The sequence below is a fragment of the Ostrinia nubilalis genome, chromosome 10 (assembly GCF_963855985.1).
Source record: "Ostrinia nubilalis chromosome 10, ilOstNubi1.1, whole genome shotgun sequence".
Lineage (NCBI taxonomy): Eukaryota > Metazoa > Arthropoda > Insecta > Lepidoptera > Crambidae > Ostrinia > Ostrinia nubilalis.
The window spans coordinates 3,513,653-3,534,083 of NC_087097.1; the positions used below are offsets into that span (position 1 = coordinate 3,513,653).

At 37.6% G+C, this 20,431-nt stretch overlaps 1 protein-coding gene across 1 annotated transcript in view; it reads left to right on the top strand.

Moving 5' to 3' along the window:
* Nucleotides 1–15,254, top strand: part of LOC135075702 (protein kinase C, brain isozyme) — a 269,524-nt gene extending 254,270 nt beyond the window's left edge. The window contains exons 4-14 of the mRNA XM_063970159.1: nucleotides 533–644; nucleotides 3,026–3,154; nucleotides 3,921–4,117; nucleotides 4,660–4,980; nucleotides 8,466–8,639; nucleotides 9,294–9,385; nucleotides 9,613–9,752; nucleotides 10,500–10,726; nucleotides 11,088–11,252; nucleotides 12,484–12,645; nucleotides 13,375–15,254. Of these exons, the coding sequence (XP_063826229.1) occupies nucleotides 533–644; nucleotides 3,026–3,154; nucleotides 3,921–4,117; nucleotides 4,660–4,980; nucleotides 8,466–8,639; nucleotides 9,294–9,385; nucleotides 9,613–9,752; nucleotides 10,500–10,726; nucleotides 11,088–11,252; nucleotides 12,484–12,636 (1,710 nt within the window). The 3' untranslated portion in view covers nucleotides 12,637–12,645; nucleotides 13,375–15,254. The remainder of the gene's footprint in view (nucleotides 1–532; nucleotides 645–3,025; nucleotides 3,155–3,920; nucleotides 4,118–4,659; nucleotides 4,981–8,465; nucleotides 8,640–9,293; nucleotides 9,386–9,612; nucleotides 9,753–10,499; nucleotides 10,727–11,087; nucleotides 11,253–12,483; nucleotides 12,646–13,374) is intronic.
* Nucleotides 15,255–20,431: the final 5,177 nt, after the last annotated feature.

Consider the following 20,431-nt stretch of genomic DNA (forward strand, 5'->3'; position numbering starts at 1 on the left):
TAACGTTGTAATTTTCGAAGTAAAACAACACTGTCTCCGCGATAGGAACTCTATGTGAGTGAACTGTGGAGGTAAAATTTAACAACCTGCAAACCCTCTTGCAAATTAAATATTGGTCACAAACAAACTACAGCTTGATCCTTCTTCGTGAGACTTACCTAAGTGTTTTGGATTATGAACAAATGTTTGCGAATAATTAATTCGTTACAAAATTCGGGGGTGGGTAGGAAATACTTATTTTTTATGAAGATAATGCTCGCTCTCAATAAATCTTGGGAAGACTAAGAGCTAAAGGTTGTTGCTATGAATTATTTTGATAATCTCAACAGTCTAATTATGTAATTGTACATTTTATGTGGTTTTTATTATAGTAAAATAGTCTGTTTCTAGTTTTCTTACAGGTCTGGTTGTTTTATTTAACTAATATGTATTTCATAGATCACTTCCCCTCAGTTCCAGCGTATCACCTCCCCAATGTTAAAAACTCTTATTATAAAATCCAAAATAACCAAATCGAATGTAAAAAACACAGGATACAAGAACGCGGCACAACTTCCGCGCGCATACGTACGCGTCGCCGGCATTCTGCGACCACTGTGGCTCTCTGCTGTACGGGCTCATCCACCAGGGCCTGAAATGTCAAGGTACACCGACGACGCTCGCTCCGCTCCGCTCAGCTCTGAACGCTTCGCTTGGACTTCTAACGCTTTCCGTGTGCTCTTTTTAGCTCTACAGACTTTGGTGGTGGTTTTATGCTAATGTTTTTTTCTTTTGACTTGTAGAATGCGGCATTTTACTAACTTCTTTTTCCTCCCCTTTCGTAACCACATTGCAACCGCAACTGTGGCGTACCATTAAGTGTTGTTAATACTTATTTGTTGTTGATAAGGCCGCCTACGCCCCGCACAAATGGAACACGTGGACATTCCTAGCGCCTACGTTTTGTGACCATTGTGGCACGTTGCTCCACGGTCTGGCGCATCAAGGATTTAAATGCGGAGGTACACATTAGATGGATGGTTTTGTGGGCCGAGGAAGATAGTTCCTGGGGCAATCCCTTAGAAGAACCGAACATGCTTGACAACACTATTGTGGTTCACACGTGGATTAGACACGAGAGAGTATGGTGTATCTTTGCAATTGAAAGAAATAGACGAACGATCGCACTTGATGGTCCCTATTTGTCCCCTTTAGAGGGTCCCTCGTCTCGCACGTCACTTCAAAAGTCTGACTGATCCTTTTTTGTTTTAAAAATCTTAAGAGAATACAAGTCAATTTTACTTTTCGATGTATTGCTTGATCTGTTTTACATAAGATGCTTTTTCTAAAGATTAAGTAAGTAACAGTAATGTACTTCCTTTAGAGATTGCAAAATATCTTTAAAATTATTTATCTTTTCAAGTATTCTGTCTCAAGAGAATATACAATATTACAATCATAATCGACGAAGAGATTACAAAGAGCATCTTGTCTTGATACTTCTAACCACCTACACTTTTGCTCCTAAACTTCTTGCTGCTTGTAAATTCTGATGTGTGTTTAATGTAGTATGCATGTGTTCCTCATAACTTTTAACTTTGTAGTTACTCTAGCCTTTCTCTCTAGTTAGTGGAGCACAACGTTGGCCAACAAAGGATCTCGTTAACACTGTATCGATATTGAGTGGGTTAGACTCTAAGAGAGCAAAAGAGCCACTTAATAATTGATTGCTAATGTACCTATGCTTAGTATACGAGTATGGTCACAACACTGAAAATATTTCTACGGGGACATTGAAAGCTACATTTAATTGACTGTTATTTTATTACATTTCATGTAATTTATCTATAATACTATATACCCTGCAAGTATTATGTGATACTTATTACTTCTCGCTAGAAATATTAGTTTGCATTTGAAATAAGGCAAGCTTTACTATGGAACAATGTAACATTAATTTAAATAAACTACGATACCCTTAAAGGACTTCATACTTAATCAGAAACAATTACATCTTCAGACAGCTTGCGGTGCTGCATAAAACAATAAAAATACAAATAGAAAATTACTCGAAGGCTTTGCGTTTTAACTTCAGAATTCAGATTCATTTCTCCGTTCTAAATTGCCTTTATTCGAAACGATTCAACTCCGTCTTTTTCAAGACCGCAGCTTATTTCCATTTATCAAGTAACATCATTTCGAAGTGCCCAACTAGTTTTCTCATTTCTTTATTGTATTGTTTCAATAAATTCCTGTAGAGTTCTCTTCTCAAGTTACTTGTGGTGGATTTGCATGACTGCTTTTCTAATATAACTTTGTTTTTCTTGTAAATAAATAATTAAAACTGTATGCATTTTAATAGAAGACTGTGTTGTTGCTTTTGTTGTTCACTTTGTTTGTTTATTGTGGTAACTTGTTTTTGTTTCCCAGGATAAACTTTTAGAAGTTGCAGTTTGTAGTGCTTTTAACAAGTACAGCGGCTTCTTTACAACATTGTTACTTATAAAAAGCAATTTTCCATCCCATTGGCTATGAAAATAATAAAATCGTGTACTTCAGACACAGAAGTTCCGAGATTTATTTTATACCGTACTTAATTTAATGTGCGTACAAAATGAAGCTCAAATTCAAGTGTTCTATCACTGAAATTAAATCGAGATTAGATTTTAGTTTTGCATTACGTTTCCATTCAAACCCTAAACTGTGAGACATTTCAAAATCGACTGCACTAGCCCTGATTTCACTCCTTTAACGCTACTAATCACATAAGTACCTACTTAGTTAATGACCGCACATTGTTAAGAAGACTGTCATTATGCAAAATGGTATTTTTTCCAAGACTGAGCAAAATTTTATTTTTTGTGAGTTTTGTTTTCATTACTTAATGAGTTTTAACCCATTAGGAATTAGTTTTAAGTCTTCATAAATAGAAGAGAAGGAAGAATACTTCAGTATTCGTTTATTGACGACCCTCATAACAGTGTGCGACGTACGTACCTAGTCATGAAGCGAACTTTTAGTAATATGATGTTCTACCTATATTCAGCATGCGACATGAACGTCCACAAGCGCTGCGAGGAGTCTGTGCCCAACCTGTGCGGCTGCGACCACACCGAGCGGCGCGGGCGCATCCTGCTCGCCGTGTCCTGCCACGGGAACAAGCTCAGCGTCGAGGGTATGTTCCGTTCCTTCTACCTTACTACGTTACTAGCGCTGCGAGGAGTCTGTGCCCAACCTGTGCGGCTAGCGGCGCGGCCGCATCCTGCTCGCCGTGTCCTGCCACGGGAACAAGCTCAGCGTCGAGGGTATGTTCCGTTCCTTCTACCTTACTACGTTACTAGCGCTGCGAGGAGTCTGTGCCCAACCTGTGCGGCTGCGACCACACCGAGCGGCGCGGGCGCATCCTGCTCGCCGTGTCCTGCCACGGGAACAAGCTCAGCGTCGAGGGTCTGTTCTTTTATGTATTTTTACCCAATATGGGGATACCTAAGAGACCCTGCATTTAGATGACAAATTAAAGATGGAAGTAATAAAGGGGATCTTGAGAATAACCAGCAATCACCGCTACCAACTACCAACCTAGCCGCTAGGCCGCTACCAACCGGGCGATGTGGAAATCATTGGGGGAGGCCTATGTTCAGCACTGGATGTCCTGTGGCTGAAATGGTGATGAAGGTCACCTCAGGTATCAAGGCAACAACAGAAGTGTTACCGATGCACTGCCTGTCGACCTTTTTGATAACGCGTAACGTTCTTATTGAGCAATTGGACAGAATTTTCTTCCAGGTCTACTTTGAAAGTATGGGTGGCTATGTTTTTTAACAGGATAGATATGAGTAGGTCTACCTATTAGGTTTCGATCAATATCAATCTACAACTTTAACATTTCTGAGCTATTATAGTGCTTTTACGCTTGACTAACGAGAATATATTGTTTCCAGTGAAGCAAGGCCGCAACCTGATCCCTATGGACCCGAACGGCCTCTCGGACCCCTACGTGAAGATGAAGCTGATCCCCGACTCGGACAACGTGAAGAAAAAAACCAAGACCATCCGCAGCACGCTCAACCCCGTGTGGAACGAGACGCTGACCTTCGAACTGAAGGCGGAGGACAAGGACCGGAGGCTGCTCATCGAGGTGAGGATCTCACGAACTCTATGCGTCAACTGTGGTATGTTATGTGAAAGACATGCGTAGGCATCTTATGGTATCATCCCAACACTGGCGTCTTATGTACGAGTAGTTGTAATAATTGTGGTTTTGCAAGAATAATGCCTGGTGTGCTGTCGACAACTGAACAAAAGCATTTTAGACACGTACATCAATTTTAATACGATATTTGGTTAAAATAAGGAAGATTTTTCATGACTTATGAATTAGCTGATGTGCTATGCGTGATACTTTCTATACAATCACAATGTCACTTTTTGCGTTTCCGATAATTTTACTTGCATGAATACGTCGTAAGTAGTAGTAAGTTTTAAGTTATTTTGTCGGCATAAATTTATTAAGTACCTACCTACCATCCTCTAAAAGATGCCATACCTTTATTTTCACTAAGCAAAATCTCTGGCCTAGCATAAAGTACGGACACTATGATAACTAAACTCCTTTAGCATAGTCATTGTTAACATCAAGTTTCTTTTTCTTGGATCCATATTTTTATTCACAACTTTCAGGTGTGGGACTGGGACCGAACCTCCCGAAACGATTTCATGGGGTCCCTCTCCTTTGGCATATCCGAACTGATGAAGGCCCCAGCTGAGGGCTGGTTCAAGCTCCTCACGCAGGAGGAGGGAGAGTTCTACAACGTGCCGGTGCCTGAGGAGGGCGCTGACCTCGCCCAGCTGAAGAACCAGATGAGGGCTACGAGTGTTGGAGCTCGTAGGGCTCCGCCCCCGCCTGATAGGGAGGTGCCGCACAACATGGCGGCTGCGGACGTCATCAGGGCATCGGACTTCAACTTCATCATGGTGCTCGGGAAGGGGTCTTTTGGGAAGGTAAGATTTTATCTGAGACTAGCTTTCCGCCTGCGGCTTCGCGCGCGTGGACTACATTATCTACATATTTTACGGAACCCTATTTTTTTCCAAAGTAAAATTTAGCCTATGTTACTCGTGGATAATGTAGCTTTCAAATGGTAAAAGAATTTTTAAAAACGGTCCAGTAGTTTTTGAGCCTATTCATTACAACCAAACAAACAAACAAAGTTCTCCTCTTTATAATATTATAGTGTAGACGTACATGGAAGTTTATCTACATTCTACGTCTATAAAATAAAGATCAGAAGAAATCGCTCGAAATACCAACTTCTGACGTTCAACCTAGCACCCTGCTTTCTCTTTCATAATAAAGTAAATAAGAAACCATTGAGTTATAATGTACTACGTAGTAATATTACTTCAATGCATTCAACAAATATTTCGCGATATGATGTCGAGAGTGAGGGATGACCTGTACCCACATATACACAGATTTATTTATTCATATATATTTTTCCAGTAGTCATTGGACGCTGGAATGCATTTATAAGCCGTACTCGTAAGACGCTGGCTATATAAGGTGTTATTTTTTGTACTGATCATACTTTACCAACGCATCTAATAAAATCATACAAATACAACCCAAGTGTTTTTAAAAAAAAATTCAGGCTAGTTTTCGAGTAAAACGACAAAGAGTGTTTCGAAAAAAATAAAAAATAAATCATCCTTTGAGCGCGGTGAGTATTCGTTTGTACGCACTATCGTAGTAGCCGGCCGAGGGCAACGACCACTGCCACGTGCCGCGCCGCGTGAGTCGGCCATATTGATATCGCTGCCAGTCGCTCCGCGCCCACAGCCCGCGCCGAGCCGCCGATCGGCATGCGGGAGCGCAACAACATAAATAATCGTCCCAGTCCGTCCAATGCGCCCAAACGTATTGCAGTGTATGTGTGGTTTATTACAATGCCGCGCTTGATCAATAACAAAACGCAGGTGAAATTATGTTTCGGGCACACTAACTGGCCGACGAGAAACATTGACGAGTCGAAAACCTTCATACCTTGCTTGTTTGGAGCCGCGCAGCGCTTCAGGGAGCGCAGCCGTATCCTGACTTGACGAGATTCCGTGCGCTTCGAGGACGAAGTTCTGGATTTCAATTTCAATCACCGGCACAGTGCTGGCGGTACCCAGATGCGAGCGCCGCAGACGGCGGCTTTTTCGTAGAAATACGGAATGCCTTATCAAGGAGTTGTTGCCAGAGGGCCACGACCGCGACCTAGTTCTATCGATGGTTATTGCGGAAGTCTACCTAGGTACATACCTACAGTGTGATTTGGACAGATGAGTGCTTGTTTACGCGAAAGGGACTTTTTCCGTAAAAAAGTTAGTGCGCGAATTGTGAATACAACATCCGACGTGGTGTCTAGTGAACAGCAAGCAAGTGTGCAGCCCGAAAGCATTACCTCAATTCGATCGTGGCTAGATTAGACAGTGCAAGACAGTGTTTACGTGAACATTCAACAAAGGCTTGACGTTCAAAATGTATTGTGATTAGTGTAATAATAACCTAGGAACTTTAAATAACAACATTCAAAATAGGTAAATGTGTGAATAAGTAAAATCAATGAATCTAAAGTGTGATGGCAAATCATAATTTAGGAATTAAAACCAGGAAAATTGATCAGTGAGTTTTATTTACAACACATATTCATATTCAATATTAGGGTGCATTTCCACTGAAGCGAAGCGAAGTAGTAATAGGTATGTACCTATCATTTTTTTATTACGTCTCTAAATAAATTGCGTAGGCAATTTCCAATTTCTATCCTTTTTTAAATTTCTAGTTTAACGCGGATGATTCGCCTCGGTTCGTTGGAAAAGTCCCCCGCTATTACACTAATGAAAATACACTTATTTACCTACTTATGTAGCTAGATTTTGTTTCTCCCAGCGCGTAGTACCTATTAACATGACGTAACATCGTACATACTCACGAGTGATAATTTTTGGTAACGTAGGTTTAGTGTAATCTAACCTTTATGTGTGTGAACGTTGAATGAATGCGCGCCGCCATTGTTCGTACTCGTATGAATGAAATGAGTAAAGAAAGAGAGAGAGGCAGTGAGTGAAGACAGGATGGTTGTAAAAATAATATCTTTTTTTTGTTAGGAAAAGTAAAAACAAAAACTAGCCTGATTTTTTTTTTAAAAACACTTGGGTTGTATTTGTATGATTTTATTAGATGCGTTGGTAAAGTATGATCAGTACAAAAAATAACACCTTATATACAGTGTGTCCGGGCATGTAGTGATCAAACTTTAAGGGCGTAATCTATGGACAATTTTATCGGTGAAAATACTTTAAATTTGGGGCTTGACCCATTTCTCGCATATTTACAAGGATTTAAGTTTTTAAATTTAAGTTTTCACCTCTTCGTTCAAAAACAAGTGATAGCGTGGGTAGTTTAACATTAATAAGCAAAAATTTTATATCATGCGATAGCCAATAAAATTATCTATTAGTAGAAGTAGAAAACAGATACAAGTTTCATACATTTTAAAGGTGTAAGAATGGATTTAATTAGAAATAAACATGATTTTTTTCACATCTTTTTCAGTTATTTCCCAACTCAAGAAAAACCAGGTCGTTAAGGTATGTTTTATTTGCATTGTATTATTAGTATTTGAGCTATTCTACAAAACGAATGTAAATTTATTAGTCTACGTCTATTAGTTTCGACGTAATTGTTGAACAAAGATACCCCTTCCCAGCGGTTTCCATAGCGCACGCGACATGCGAAAATGCACTGCCTGAAAGAATCACACAACCTATTCCGATTACTATGGAAACCGCTGGGAATGGGTATCTCTGTTCAACAATTACGTCGAAACTAATAGACGTAGACTAATAAATTTACATTCGTTTTGTAGAATAGCTCAAATACTAATAATACAATGCAAATAAAACATACCTTAACGACCTGGTTTTTCTTGTGTTGGGAAAAAACTGAAAAAGATGTGAAAAAAATCATGTTTATTTCTAATTAAATCCATTCTTACTCCCTTAAAATGTAAGAAACTTGTGTCTGTTTTCTACTTCTACTAATAGATAATTTTATTGGCTATCGCATGATATAAAATTTTTGCTTATTAATGTTAAACTACCCACGCTATCACTTGTTTTTGAAGGAAGAGGTGAAAACTTAAAATTAAAAACTTAAATCCTTGTAAATATGCGAGAAATGGGTCAAGCCCCAAATTTAAAGTATTTTCACCGATAAAATTGTCCATAGATTACGCCCTTAAAGTTTGATCACTACATGCCCGGACACACTGTATATCCTACTAACCACTATGAACTGTAAAATTGTTTGAAATAAATGTCATTATTATTATTATAGGCCGCTTCCAATCAGCCGATCTGTAAATCATCTTCAGCAGTGGATATCCTGTGGCTGAAATGATGATGATTATTTTTAAGGCCAATAACAACTATTCCCTCAGGTAATGCTGGCCGAGCGCCGCGGCACCGACGAGCTCTACGCCATCAAGATCCTGAAGAAGGACATCATCATCCAGGACGACGACGTGGAGTGCACGATGGTGGAGAAGCGGGTCTTGGCTCTGAGCACCAAGCCTCCCTTCTTGGTGCAGTTGCATTCCTGCTTCCAGACTATGGTAAGATATGAGACATGTTTATTTGAAATTAATTGTATAGTTTTTTCGTTAATTTTATTCTTATTGTGAATTTTTATTTTTACATATTTTTGACATGTTTATTTGAAATTAGTAATTGTATTTTTTTTTAAATTTTATTGTAATTTTTATTTTAATGTGAATTTTAATTAATTTGGATTTATTTTATTACATTTTTTTTGCCCCTGCATACAAGGTACCCACTGAAAACCAGTGTCTTGGCACTTGTGGCAGTAAAATGTCAACTGCCAAGATGTTACTGAGTGGGTGACCTCTTTGGTAACATTTTTTTTCCTCTTTTCTCTTCATTGTTTTTGTAACTACTTTTTTAGTTGTCAAATAAATAATTTTTCTTTCTTCTTTCTATATGCTTGGCAACAGATTTTACATTATTTTTGAACCTTAAAGCGATAATGATAAGGTTAAAAATATGGTGGGAACAGTATTCTCCCTTCTTGGTGCAGTTGCGCTCGTGCTTCCAGACTATGGTGAGAAACGGGCATAGTAAGCTCAGCTTTAAGATAAAGGAATAGGGCTAAGAAAAATGGTGGGAACAATATTCCCTCTGCTTTATGTATTCTAAAACGTTTACTGCTCTAATGTTAATTCTGTCTATCTAAGGGTAATTTTTTCCAGGATCGTCTATACTTTGTGATGGAATACGTGAATGGCGGAGATCTTATGTTCCAAATTCAGCAGTGCGGGAAATTCAAGGAGCCCGTTGCCGTGTAAGTAAATCCTTACTATTGAAACCGAACTCAATGAAAAATACCTTTAGCTGAAACAACTATCCAAATTAAACGCGCGTGTATCTTTTTCTCTGGCAAGAGTTAAGCGACGAAGATCTTTTTTTTTTTTTTTTTCATAAATCCGATTCTTTTAAATCAAATCAAATGTTTTTTATTTGCGAATTGGTAGTAGGTTAAGAGCATTAAGTTTAATATTTTTATTACAGATTTTATGCAGCTGAAATAGCCATCGGACTGTTCTTCCTACACTCGCGCGGGATCGTGTACCGCGACCTGAAACTGGACAACGTGTTGCTCGACCAAGACGGCCACATCAAGATCGCTGACTTCGGGATGTGCAAAGAAGGTAAGGATGGCTCAGCGAAGCGATGGCTGGAACTGTGTAGCGCAGCAGCGCTTAAAGGAACTGCGGGGCTACTTCATTTATTTATTTGCTTGTCACATGATAAATACCGGTGGTAAATACAAGTACCCTGCACACGTTATTTGAAGTTCAAATGACTCCATCTCTCTTCTGCAATGTGAGATGCAGCATGAGTGGCAGAGACAGATAGATCTGTCAGCGCTTTTAGAATACTGTTCTAACTTTATACAGGTCAATGTTACCAATTAAAAAATAAATACTGTTGATAACAAGAGTGTGTGCTACCAGGGTTTTTTTATCTAGCAGGCAATGTAACTTTAATTTTTTGGGCCGCTTCTTCTTATTTGCCAGAATTCTGTCACGAAACGCGGAACAGCACTGTAACACTGAACAGCACTGTGTGTACAGTGTCTCAATGTTTTGGTCATCCAGTTGCTTTACCTTATGTAAATACTAGTTTTTGCCCGCAGCTTCACTCGCGTGAAATTTAGATTGTCACAGATCGTCATAATTATAGCCTATATGTTAATCTGGGTTATAAACAATAATACTGTAAAGTTTCATCAAAATCCGTTCAGTAGTTTTTGCGTGAAAGAGTAACAAACATCCACACAAACTTTCGCATTTATAATATTATTAGTAGGATTATTAAGAAACATTTTATTGCATTTTTTAAATTGACTATTTATTTTTTATTTAAATATTAAAATATTGTCTTTTGTTTTCCAGGCATCAACGGCGACAAAACCACCAAGACCTTCTGCGGGACGCCAGACTACATCGCGCCAGAGATCATCTTATACCAGCCGTACGGCAAGTCGGTCGACTGGTGGGCATACGGGGTGCTGCTGTATGAAATGCTTGTGGGACAGCCGCCGTTTGACGGCGAAGATGAGGAGGAACTGTTCGCTGCTATCACTGATAACAGCGTGTCGTATCCGAAGACTTTGAGCAAGGTAGAGTGATTTTAGTTGTCTTGGCTTGAAAAAAGAAAAATGGGAAAGCAAATAGTATTTAACTAAAAATGGAGAGATTTTTTTCTCCCATTCCTTTACCCCTCATCATCAGACCACTACACTACAAATTGCTTTATATTTTTTTACCATTTATTTGAAATCTTGTGACGTCATTTGTCACGTTGAACAACACGTAGCCATTTTATTTAGCTATATGGGGCTAGGTGCCCGAGTAATGTGAGTCACGCTCAGCAATTCCAAAGGTATTAAACACTTGTAGCTTTTCTATTTCCAGTCCGATTTGAATAGGTACTTCTTTTACAGATCTCACAGGCTATAACCAAATTATTTGTACCCACAGGAAGCGAAAGACGCGTGCAAAGCGTTCCTGACCAAGAATCCGCAGAAGCGTTTGGGATGCGGCGCGCGCGGCGAGGAGGACGTGCGCTTGCATCCCTTCTTCAAGCGCATCGACTGGTCGCGTATCGAGGCCAGAGACGTGCAGCCGCCTTTCAAGCCCAAGATCGTAAGTATCGTCGTAGATCGGGAGACACAAGCCTCCCGATCGTCTCATGATCAACCAAGATCGTAAGTCATGATCATCCAAGATCGTAAGCAAGGAGGATGTGGATCGACTGGTCGCGCATCGAGGTCAGGGAAGTGCAGCCCCCTTTCAAGCTTATGATCGCAAGTCACTATCACTCTTGAGCGTAAGGCATTAGTGTTTAAAGTTCCTAACTAAGGACGTGCGCTTACATCCCTTCTTCAAGCGCATCGACTGGTCGTGCATCGAAGCGAAAGACGTGCAGCCGCCTTTCAAGCCTAAGATCGTAAGTCATTATCACCCTTGATCGTAAGACATTAGCGTTCAAAGTCGCATGAAGAGATACGTGCAAAGCGTTCCTAACCAAGAACGTGCGCTTGCATCCCTTCTTCAAGCGCATCGACTGGTCGCGCATCGAGGCCAGGGACGTGCAGCCGCCTTTCAAGCCTAAGATCGTAAGTCATTGTCATCCTTATTCAAAAGGCATTAGCACCCAAAGTCGCTTGAAGAGAAAGACGCGTGCAAAGAGGAGGAGGACGTGCGCTTGCATCCCTTCTTCAAGCGCATCGAAGCGAAAGACGTGCAGCCGCCTTTCAAGCCTAAGATCGTAAGTCATTGTCATCCTAAATCTTATAATAGGAGCATTCAAATATAAGATCGTAAGTTACTATCATCCTTGATCGTAAGACATTAGCGCCCAAAAACGCGTGCAAACAGGAGAAGGATGTGCCCTTGCATCCCTTCTTCAAGCGCATCGACTGGTCGCGCATCGAGGCCAGGGACGTGCAGCCGCCTTTCAAGCCTAAGATCGTAAGTCATTATCATCCTTGAGCGTAAGTCCTTAGCGTTCAAAATTGGTTGCATGAAGCGAAAGACGCTCGCAAAGTGTTCCTGACCAAGAACCCGTAGTAGATTTTGGGCTTCGGCGAAAGAAAAGAGGTCAGAGCATTTAGTAACAGGGCTGGACCGAGTTTAGGGAGCCCTAGGCTAATACAACTTAGGTGCCCAGGCACCTCTTTCGCATTATCGTCGTATTTTTGATTTTGATTTGACTTAGCTGGGAGCCCCTTGAATCCACGGGGCCTTGGGCTGAAGCCCAAGAAGCCACATGGTCGATCCGGCCCTGTTTACTAATGATAGTTTTTGTATAAACTACCGTTCACTTAATTGAATATACACAGTTTATAACGTGTTCCTATTTGCATTTACCCAGAAACACCGCAAGGACGTGTCGAACTTCGACAAGCAGTTCACCCAAGAGAAGACGGAGCTGACGCCGACGGACAAGCTGTTTATGATGAACCTCGACCAGACCGAGTTCATGGGCTTCTCCTTCCTCAACCCCGAGTATGTGCAGCACGTCTGAACCGACGAGGTGAGAATTTATATCTATAAAAGGGAAAGAACTTACTCATCACGAAATCTCAGAAACTACAAGTGCTAGGAGTCTCAAATGGCAATGCCAGATTTTGTATGGAAGGTGGCGTCTTTTTTTTTCGCGCGGCCATCGACCAAACTTTGTTTTTTGATTACAAAATAGTATACTAAACCAAACTTACTATGACATGTATACCTCTAAACTCAGTCTGAACTGAGTTACGAGCGTTAGAAGTTTGATGATTTACATACTAGATTTGCTTTTTGCGCGCAAGTTTTGTAAGAAATTGCAACAAAATATTGCGCTATTTTTTTATTGCGCTGATTCTGCTCCACACTGATGGCTGGAGCCTATAATGGATGGTATTGTTTGTTTACACATACAATGTAACAACTTCTGTAATGTGCGAGAAACTTTTTACTATTTATTTCGTCAACTAGACTTTTTATTTAGGCACAGAAAAATTAAAAAAGAAAATCACCTACAAGTGTTGTATGTGTTTAGGGCGGAAACATCTTCTGTAGGCCTAAGATGCGCGCCGCGATAACATCACGTCACGTTTTATAGATTTTACGCGATAACCATAGATTTTATTACGGCACGCATCCTTGCCCAGCTGTTCACTATATTTATCATATGACAGACGTGTACCTACATCAGATAGCATTTTTTTCTAATGTAGCACATTTGAGGATTTAATGATACAAACCACTTTTCTTCTTGCAGGGTTGAGCCGCTCTTCCAACACTACAGAAGCTGACTTAGCACTCGCTGCCATCGCTCCGAGGCGAGGGTATCTCTCCATCTGTCGACTGTCTCTGTCACTCTCACGACGCCAGTCGTTCGCTATCTCGTTCATTCTCGACTGTAAGCTACGTTTCATTCGGAACTGTATTTCCAGTGTTCTCATGAATGGGGATCGATGAGCATATGATAACAAAAACAACAAAAAAAAAGCTCATTCCCGTTTACTTTTTAATTCTAAGATTCTTCTTCAACATTTACTTTTCATATCCATCCAATACGACATGACTAAAATAAGTTTAGTTCCATTATGGTTATGTATTTTCGCAATAATTTGTTTGTGTACAATAATATTGCAATGTAATGTCTCAACGAATTTCGCAAAGCAATACTATTAAATATTGACACGTAATTTTAAGTTAGTAGCTCTCTAATTTGTGTGTTAATTATTGACAGCTTCTCGTTTGTTTTTGTTTTAGAATCTCGATTTATCTCGATTTTAGTGTCAAGGATATATCATAATCATGGGGCCACTCGGTTAACTTAGTGAATACGATATCGCTCATACGGCTCGCGACTTTTGTCGAAATACTTCGTGATTTCTGTGGGGTTTACTTAACAGGAATTGCGAGGCTGTGTACATCTCATTTTGTTATTTCTCATCTCCTATCACATATCAGTGTTAATGTAAATAGAATAATCAATGTCGTGTCGTGTGGATGGCGCTGACTGATACGTTTTGGATGCCAGTTTTCCAAGGAGCTTAAAACCTTCTATTTTATTTTCTTAATTTATTTGAAGCTCATTTATATTATTGTTAGAATCTCGACATTCGTTATTTTGTAGTTAGCAATCAATTAGTTTATTTGTTGACATTGGCCTTTTCCTCAATGGCCAAAGATATTATTTACAGTTCGTCAATCGGTCTGCATATTAAGTTTTAATTGTCTATGGTCCATTGTTATTATTTTGTTACGTTTTGAAATAGTTTTGCTATATCGTGATTGCATTTTGTGATGTATGATCTAATCATGTGGATATGTGCGTTTATTTCACTATTCGTGTGTAAGGGTGTGTGATGTTAGTATGTGTGAGTGTGTGTAATTTCATTTTGATTCGCGTTGTGGTCTTATTAGACGATGTGTTATAAAAATATTTTAATTTTTAAATACCTATACTTTTAATCTATACCTAAATGTATTCGTTGAACTAGAATTATCACTGCCCAAAGCAATAAAAACAACAGAAAATGTTATGTTTGGTTGCCTGCTGTCATTTTATCATATTAAAAAGAGTGAAAGTATCTATCTAATTTATTATGATTTTCTTTTCTTTTTCCACACTTTCTAATAAGATGACAAATTGTTTTAAACAGCTAAACGCTGTCGTTTGTCTACTAAAATAGCCTTACTAACTTAATATTATTAATATCGCTAATAAAAAATACATTTAAACGTCGTTACACTCTTACTAGATTAAAATGTGAATTTTAAATGAAAAAGCATTCGATTCTAAAGTGAATTGTAATAAATGACATTTAGGTGTTTTAATTTTTAATGTAGGTATATGCATTTTGGGTATGAAATAGTTGCTCTTCGTAATATTAAATTAAATTATTGAATATTTTACGCTAGGATAAGTTGTTTTTAGCTAGATCTCCGTTCGTCGAGTGTTTCGTATTCAGCGGTTAACGTTATACCTATCTAGATCAAATATTAGCACTAATTTCTATTCTTTATTAGGCTTAAGTATTAATTAATAATTTAAGAATATTTTAATAAGCTGGCTCATTTTCATTAAACAAGTAAATAAAGATAGAGAGTAAAATACTCTGAAAAAGGTTCTGTATCCTAAAATAACCATGATTTATAAGTAAAATCAAGAAAAAGGCAAACGTTTACACTCAAGTTTAGAGGTATCTATGATTTAAATTTACTAACTTATTAAGTTAACTCAAAAGAGTTAAACGACCGCCAACGCATTTGACAGATAGTTTCTTGCGAAGTAGCACTTATTACAAAATCGTATAAAGGTGTTACTGTATCAAATCAGCTGTATCAAATAAACGGCTCTATGACGCCTTCTAAAAGTAACATTCAAAATTTTACTGAAAATGAGCTAGCGATATACAGTTGACAGCTCATCACCCTACTCAACTACAAAGAAACTGTCAATTTCTCAATTGATGATTGAAAATTGAACCGTATGAACCAAGATATAAAGTTCATAATCCATTGGACAATTCTTCACTTTGCGGTAGGTTGATGAGCTGTTGAATGTACGTTATTATAAATCAGCTGGAGAGGGAGACAATGTAGCACCCCCACCCGCACTCCCCGCGACGAGAAATGCATATTTATATCACAAGAGACGTTTTGATAGATAGGCATTTACAGGGCAGTTAAGAACCACCTGGGCTGTATTTCACTTGATATCGGTCTAATAAAGTATTAATTGTTCCGCATAAAAATAGAATTACAGTATACAGGGTGTTGATTTCAATCCTCTATCCTATGTGATTGTTGGAGCTTGTTAAAATACATTTAAATTGTAAACAGCAACCTGTGAATACTATAATAACAGTTGTACGTTGATAAAAAGTTCTATAATTTTACAAATTATGTAATGTAAAAATATGCCAAGAAATCAGGAAAATTCATTTCTATTGGTCTCCTTTAAAATGTAAAGGGTATAAAACAGGTACAGCTCATTGCCCCAGAAGATTGGGAATGTAAAACGAATAAAAAAAAGAAAAGAAAGGATTTTTCCAATATCATTATAAGTATAAAAAGTCCTTTGTGATATAAAAAAGTTCAGATCCACGTACGCTTAATGCACCAACCCGAGTCATGCTCACGTACGGAATACTGTGCAGAGAAACTGTGTTTACCTACTTAAAAAATAATGTTGAAATAAATAGAAAATACGCCCAAAACGTTATTGAAATTCAAGATGGAATTCCAATACTAAGACCAATCAGACTTGAATCATTCCTAAAATATCTCTTCTGGAGACTCACTTAAATCATAGTGATATGGGGCTTTATAAATTTTTTTAACATTTCCTTGGTTCTAAAAAAAATTGACAGCAAAATATTGATTCTCCTGCAGTATTCTGTACGTGGATCTCTACCCAGCTAAGATTCTCGCTTGACGATTCGCCTAACATAATATTTATGGATAATAATGTATTAAAGGTGTAACAACACAAGAAAAATAGCAAAATAACAATGCGAATGCTATTTTGACAAATAGGACAAAAGTAAATATTATTTTGTTGTACTGCTCGACTTGTCCTTTGTAAAGGACATTAACATTTCTGACATGAAATAAAAATAAATAAAATGACTAATGCAGAATTCTTGTGTTGTCACTGTTTAAGAGAAGCTTAACATCAAGGTAATTGCACGTTACTCAACTCTAATGAGTCACTATCATGAACATTTTAATCAACAGGGCTGTTCCTTATCTATATTTTCGTGATTTCGGCTACATGTTATCTACCACTGCTGCTCTGAGTGAAAATGAGGGATGCAGCCCTGCTCACGCAGATATTTAAACAAACAAGCATTTATTCCAAAGTATTTTTATTTTATATGTAATTATCTTGAGATGTGTTTATTTATGATATTTGACTCAAAAGAGTTGTCAGTATTTCTTTAGTGAGCGTTGATAGTTTAAATGTTTATATTATAACTTGTTTTTTTAGAGTCTGCTAGCTTACGCCTTTTACATCCTTAATTTACTATGACTTGGTCAGTTTAGACATATAATAAATTAATAAAAAGTTTATGAAACTTGTAGCTATGTATCTAACCATATATTCACTATTGCTAAGATCTCACTTGTAAATAGTCATAGACATAACTCCTTTAACACTGGTCATTATTGTCAATAAGTATTAAAGAAGTATTGCGAGGTAAATAAATATAGCGCTTTTTAATCATCAGCTTTAGTGCTTTTTAAGTTATTTTAGTGATTTATAATAAGTAACTCGGCTCACTTTTACTAAAATCATGATACAAAAATGCGTTAAAACGTTTAAATACTGTTACGATCAATTTGAAATCATATTATTTATGTTTTAAGTTTAACGCCTACTATAACTTACATAGTGAGCTGAAGTGACCGAATACTGTACCGTCACCGTAAAGTTAAGACTTAATTTACCTGTCATAGCGTTTTCATTGGAGACATGGTTTATGGGATGTTATTATTATTGGATAAGCTTATGAGAACTAACGATCAGATTGATACCGTTTCGTCAATGAGAGGTGAATTAATAATAATTTTATTTTTAGTCTTAACTTTGCATTCGAATATGTTAAGATCGGTCGTTTAATCAACTTATCAACCAGGAAACTACTAACTGCTTGATATTATTAGGTATGGTATGTGTTCAGTGAGAATTAGTTCGTAATGTATCTTGATATTATTTAGCATAGATTAATTAGCGTTAGGTTGCTCTTCCTAAGTCATGTGTCCTTCTGAAAGGCTTCTATAATGGCGGAGTGACGTCACGTGGGGTAGAGGCGATATTTTGTTAGCAGCGTTCAATTTGAGATTTGTTTTTGTCAAATGCGCTATGAAGTGGCTGACTGACACCGTTTTACAACATTTACTGGGGTTATTCTTACATCACGATATTGTGTGGCCACTTCAACCTGATTCTACGAATTTTATCAGTCGGAAATTTTGAACGCTGCAATGAAATACTGTCTCTACTATGTGCATAATAGAAAGTAAACGATTGTCATAATACTGCCAGGTGTATATTAACATTTGGTAGTCAAAATGTTACTACTTAATATAATATTGTATTTAAATTATTAACGTAGGTTTATTGTCAAAGTATTTAATGTTATTAAAAGGTTAGTAATATTTAACCTAGCTGTTATCTACCGTTTACAGCTTAGATCTTGGTATTTAAAATAGAAAATAATGTCTGTATATACTTGGCAGTATTAATGTTATGTAGAGATTGCGTGAGGCTAAAAATCAGACAAACAAAAATGTTTTACTGCTTTATTAGCCTGCAAACTGAGACGAGAACGTAAAGTTATTCTGGTCGGTTACGATATGAGTTTAAAATGTCACGTTCGTGGCTTGCTCAGTGTAGTTATGTATTACAGCAAAACACGAACGGGAATCATTTTCATAAATATTACCGACCAAAAAGGAAGGGGTGATGTTCATTCTTGCCATTAAACTCACCTGTAGCTTGCTACAGCATTGTGTACGATCTATAAAGCGGAGGCTACATTGGCCGCTTTGGCGACAGACCGCGGACTTGCGAGCCACAACTCTAAAGTACTGTCATTTTAGCGCCCAGTCTACACCCAGCTTTATTTCTCAACAACAAAGCTAGCTTGTTTTCTGTTCTACATACGTCTCATACAAGTATAGGCCTAATTCACTTTTGTTAGATTAAGCCCGTAGTTAATACAGGACTTAGTATACTTTTTATTAAATATTTTACTAATAAATATTTGACAGTTTTACAGTGACTTGTTGTCGCCGATTGCACCTTCACCTGTGCCAAAATATATTTGTAAATATTTTTCCATATAATTAGACGTATTCTATTGAATATTATGATATGGTTACCAATCATTTTGTGTAGACACCAGCGTTATATTATGTATCTTTTTGCATATTACTGGTGTATACTAAAACCAACTTCTTATTGTTTGTCAGAAACGAATTCTGAGGTGACTGCACAGTGAGACCCAAAGACCGATTGGAGGTCCAAGACTTCCCAAGAAACAAATAAACTAATTAAAACTGTCACATAACGTGACGTGCATCCCTTATAATGCGCCTTAACCTCAGGAACTGAATCTGATAAGCAGTAACTGCTACATAAAATACCACCAAAACGAAAGTATTAATTAAAACCGATATACGGTTACGCCATAAACCGCCATAACAATACTATAGTAACATGCAAAATATATTTATCCGACCAACAGTATGGTTACGCATTTTTCCTTTAATATAATTAAGTAATCACTCCGATAGTACCTAATGATATATTTATGCATTTTGTTTGCTGATATTTAAAACTGTAAGACACAACACCAATTAAGTTTTGATATTCAAGCGACCACAGTGGGAACTTTTCTGTCTCTTTGAGGTCGTAAGGGTTATAAGAACGCTGCTGAAACAATACTTGAGGCTAGGTCATTTAATGCCGTCGAGGGATATTGTTATTTATGGATAAGGAGACAAGTGACAATATCCTATTTCTAATTAAATCTCAAAGAAATGCAAAAATAGGCGTAGCAAATTAATTACGATTTGTTGGTCCATTATTATTCACCCAAATGCTGCGAGATTGCGTGATTTGTAATGGCCAACATTCGTTAAATTCATGTCCTTCCCATAGTACTTTAGGACATGCCTATATAAAGGACATTAAGTAACTTTTAAAAATATACTAAAGGAAGATACAGAAAAGTTCCCATTTAATGGATATAGCTTGATCGATACATAGTTATATTTCTGTAAGTTTACGAATGTATCCACATTTATTGTATTCTAAGGCACGTTGCAACTGCCTCTGTGATATATCATCCATTCACGGACTACCTTGAAGAGCTTCTAGATCTAAATATAGTGCAAAATGCCAACAATATTTTAGAATAATTAGTTTAAAAAATTTAGAATCTTTGATGAATCTCTACCAACTGTAATCTCAATGTAGAAAATATTACAAGAACCAGAGCGTTTTGGGAAGTTAGTATCTGAATATTCTTATAATGACTGATTTTACAACAGTTATATTTTTAAATTTTTACCTTCTACTTTTACAAGTAAATTCCGAAACCGTTGCATTTTCTGCGACATTTGTGCCAAAGGAAGAACATTCAAAATTCAAGTCCAGGAGCTCTCCAGGGTAGATTATTTTAATAATCAAAAGTGCACTTTCAATCACATTAACTTACTGTCGCTCCTAGGGTTATAACTTTTAAATTTTAACCGGTTGTGTGTGGAAATTTGATTACCAAAGCTCTTTATTATAATAAAAATTTCTGCAC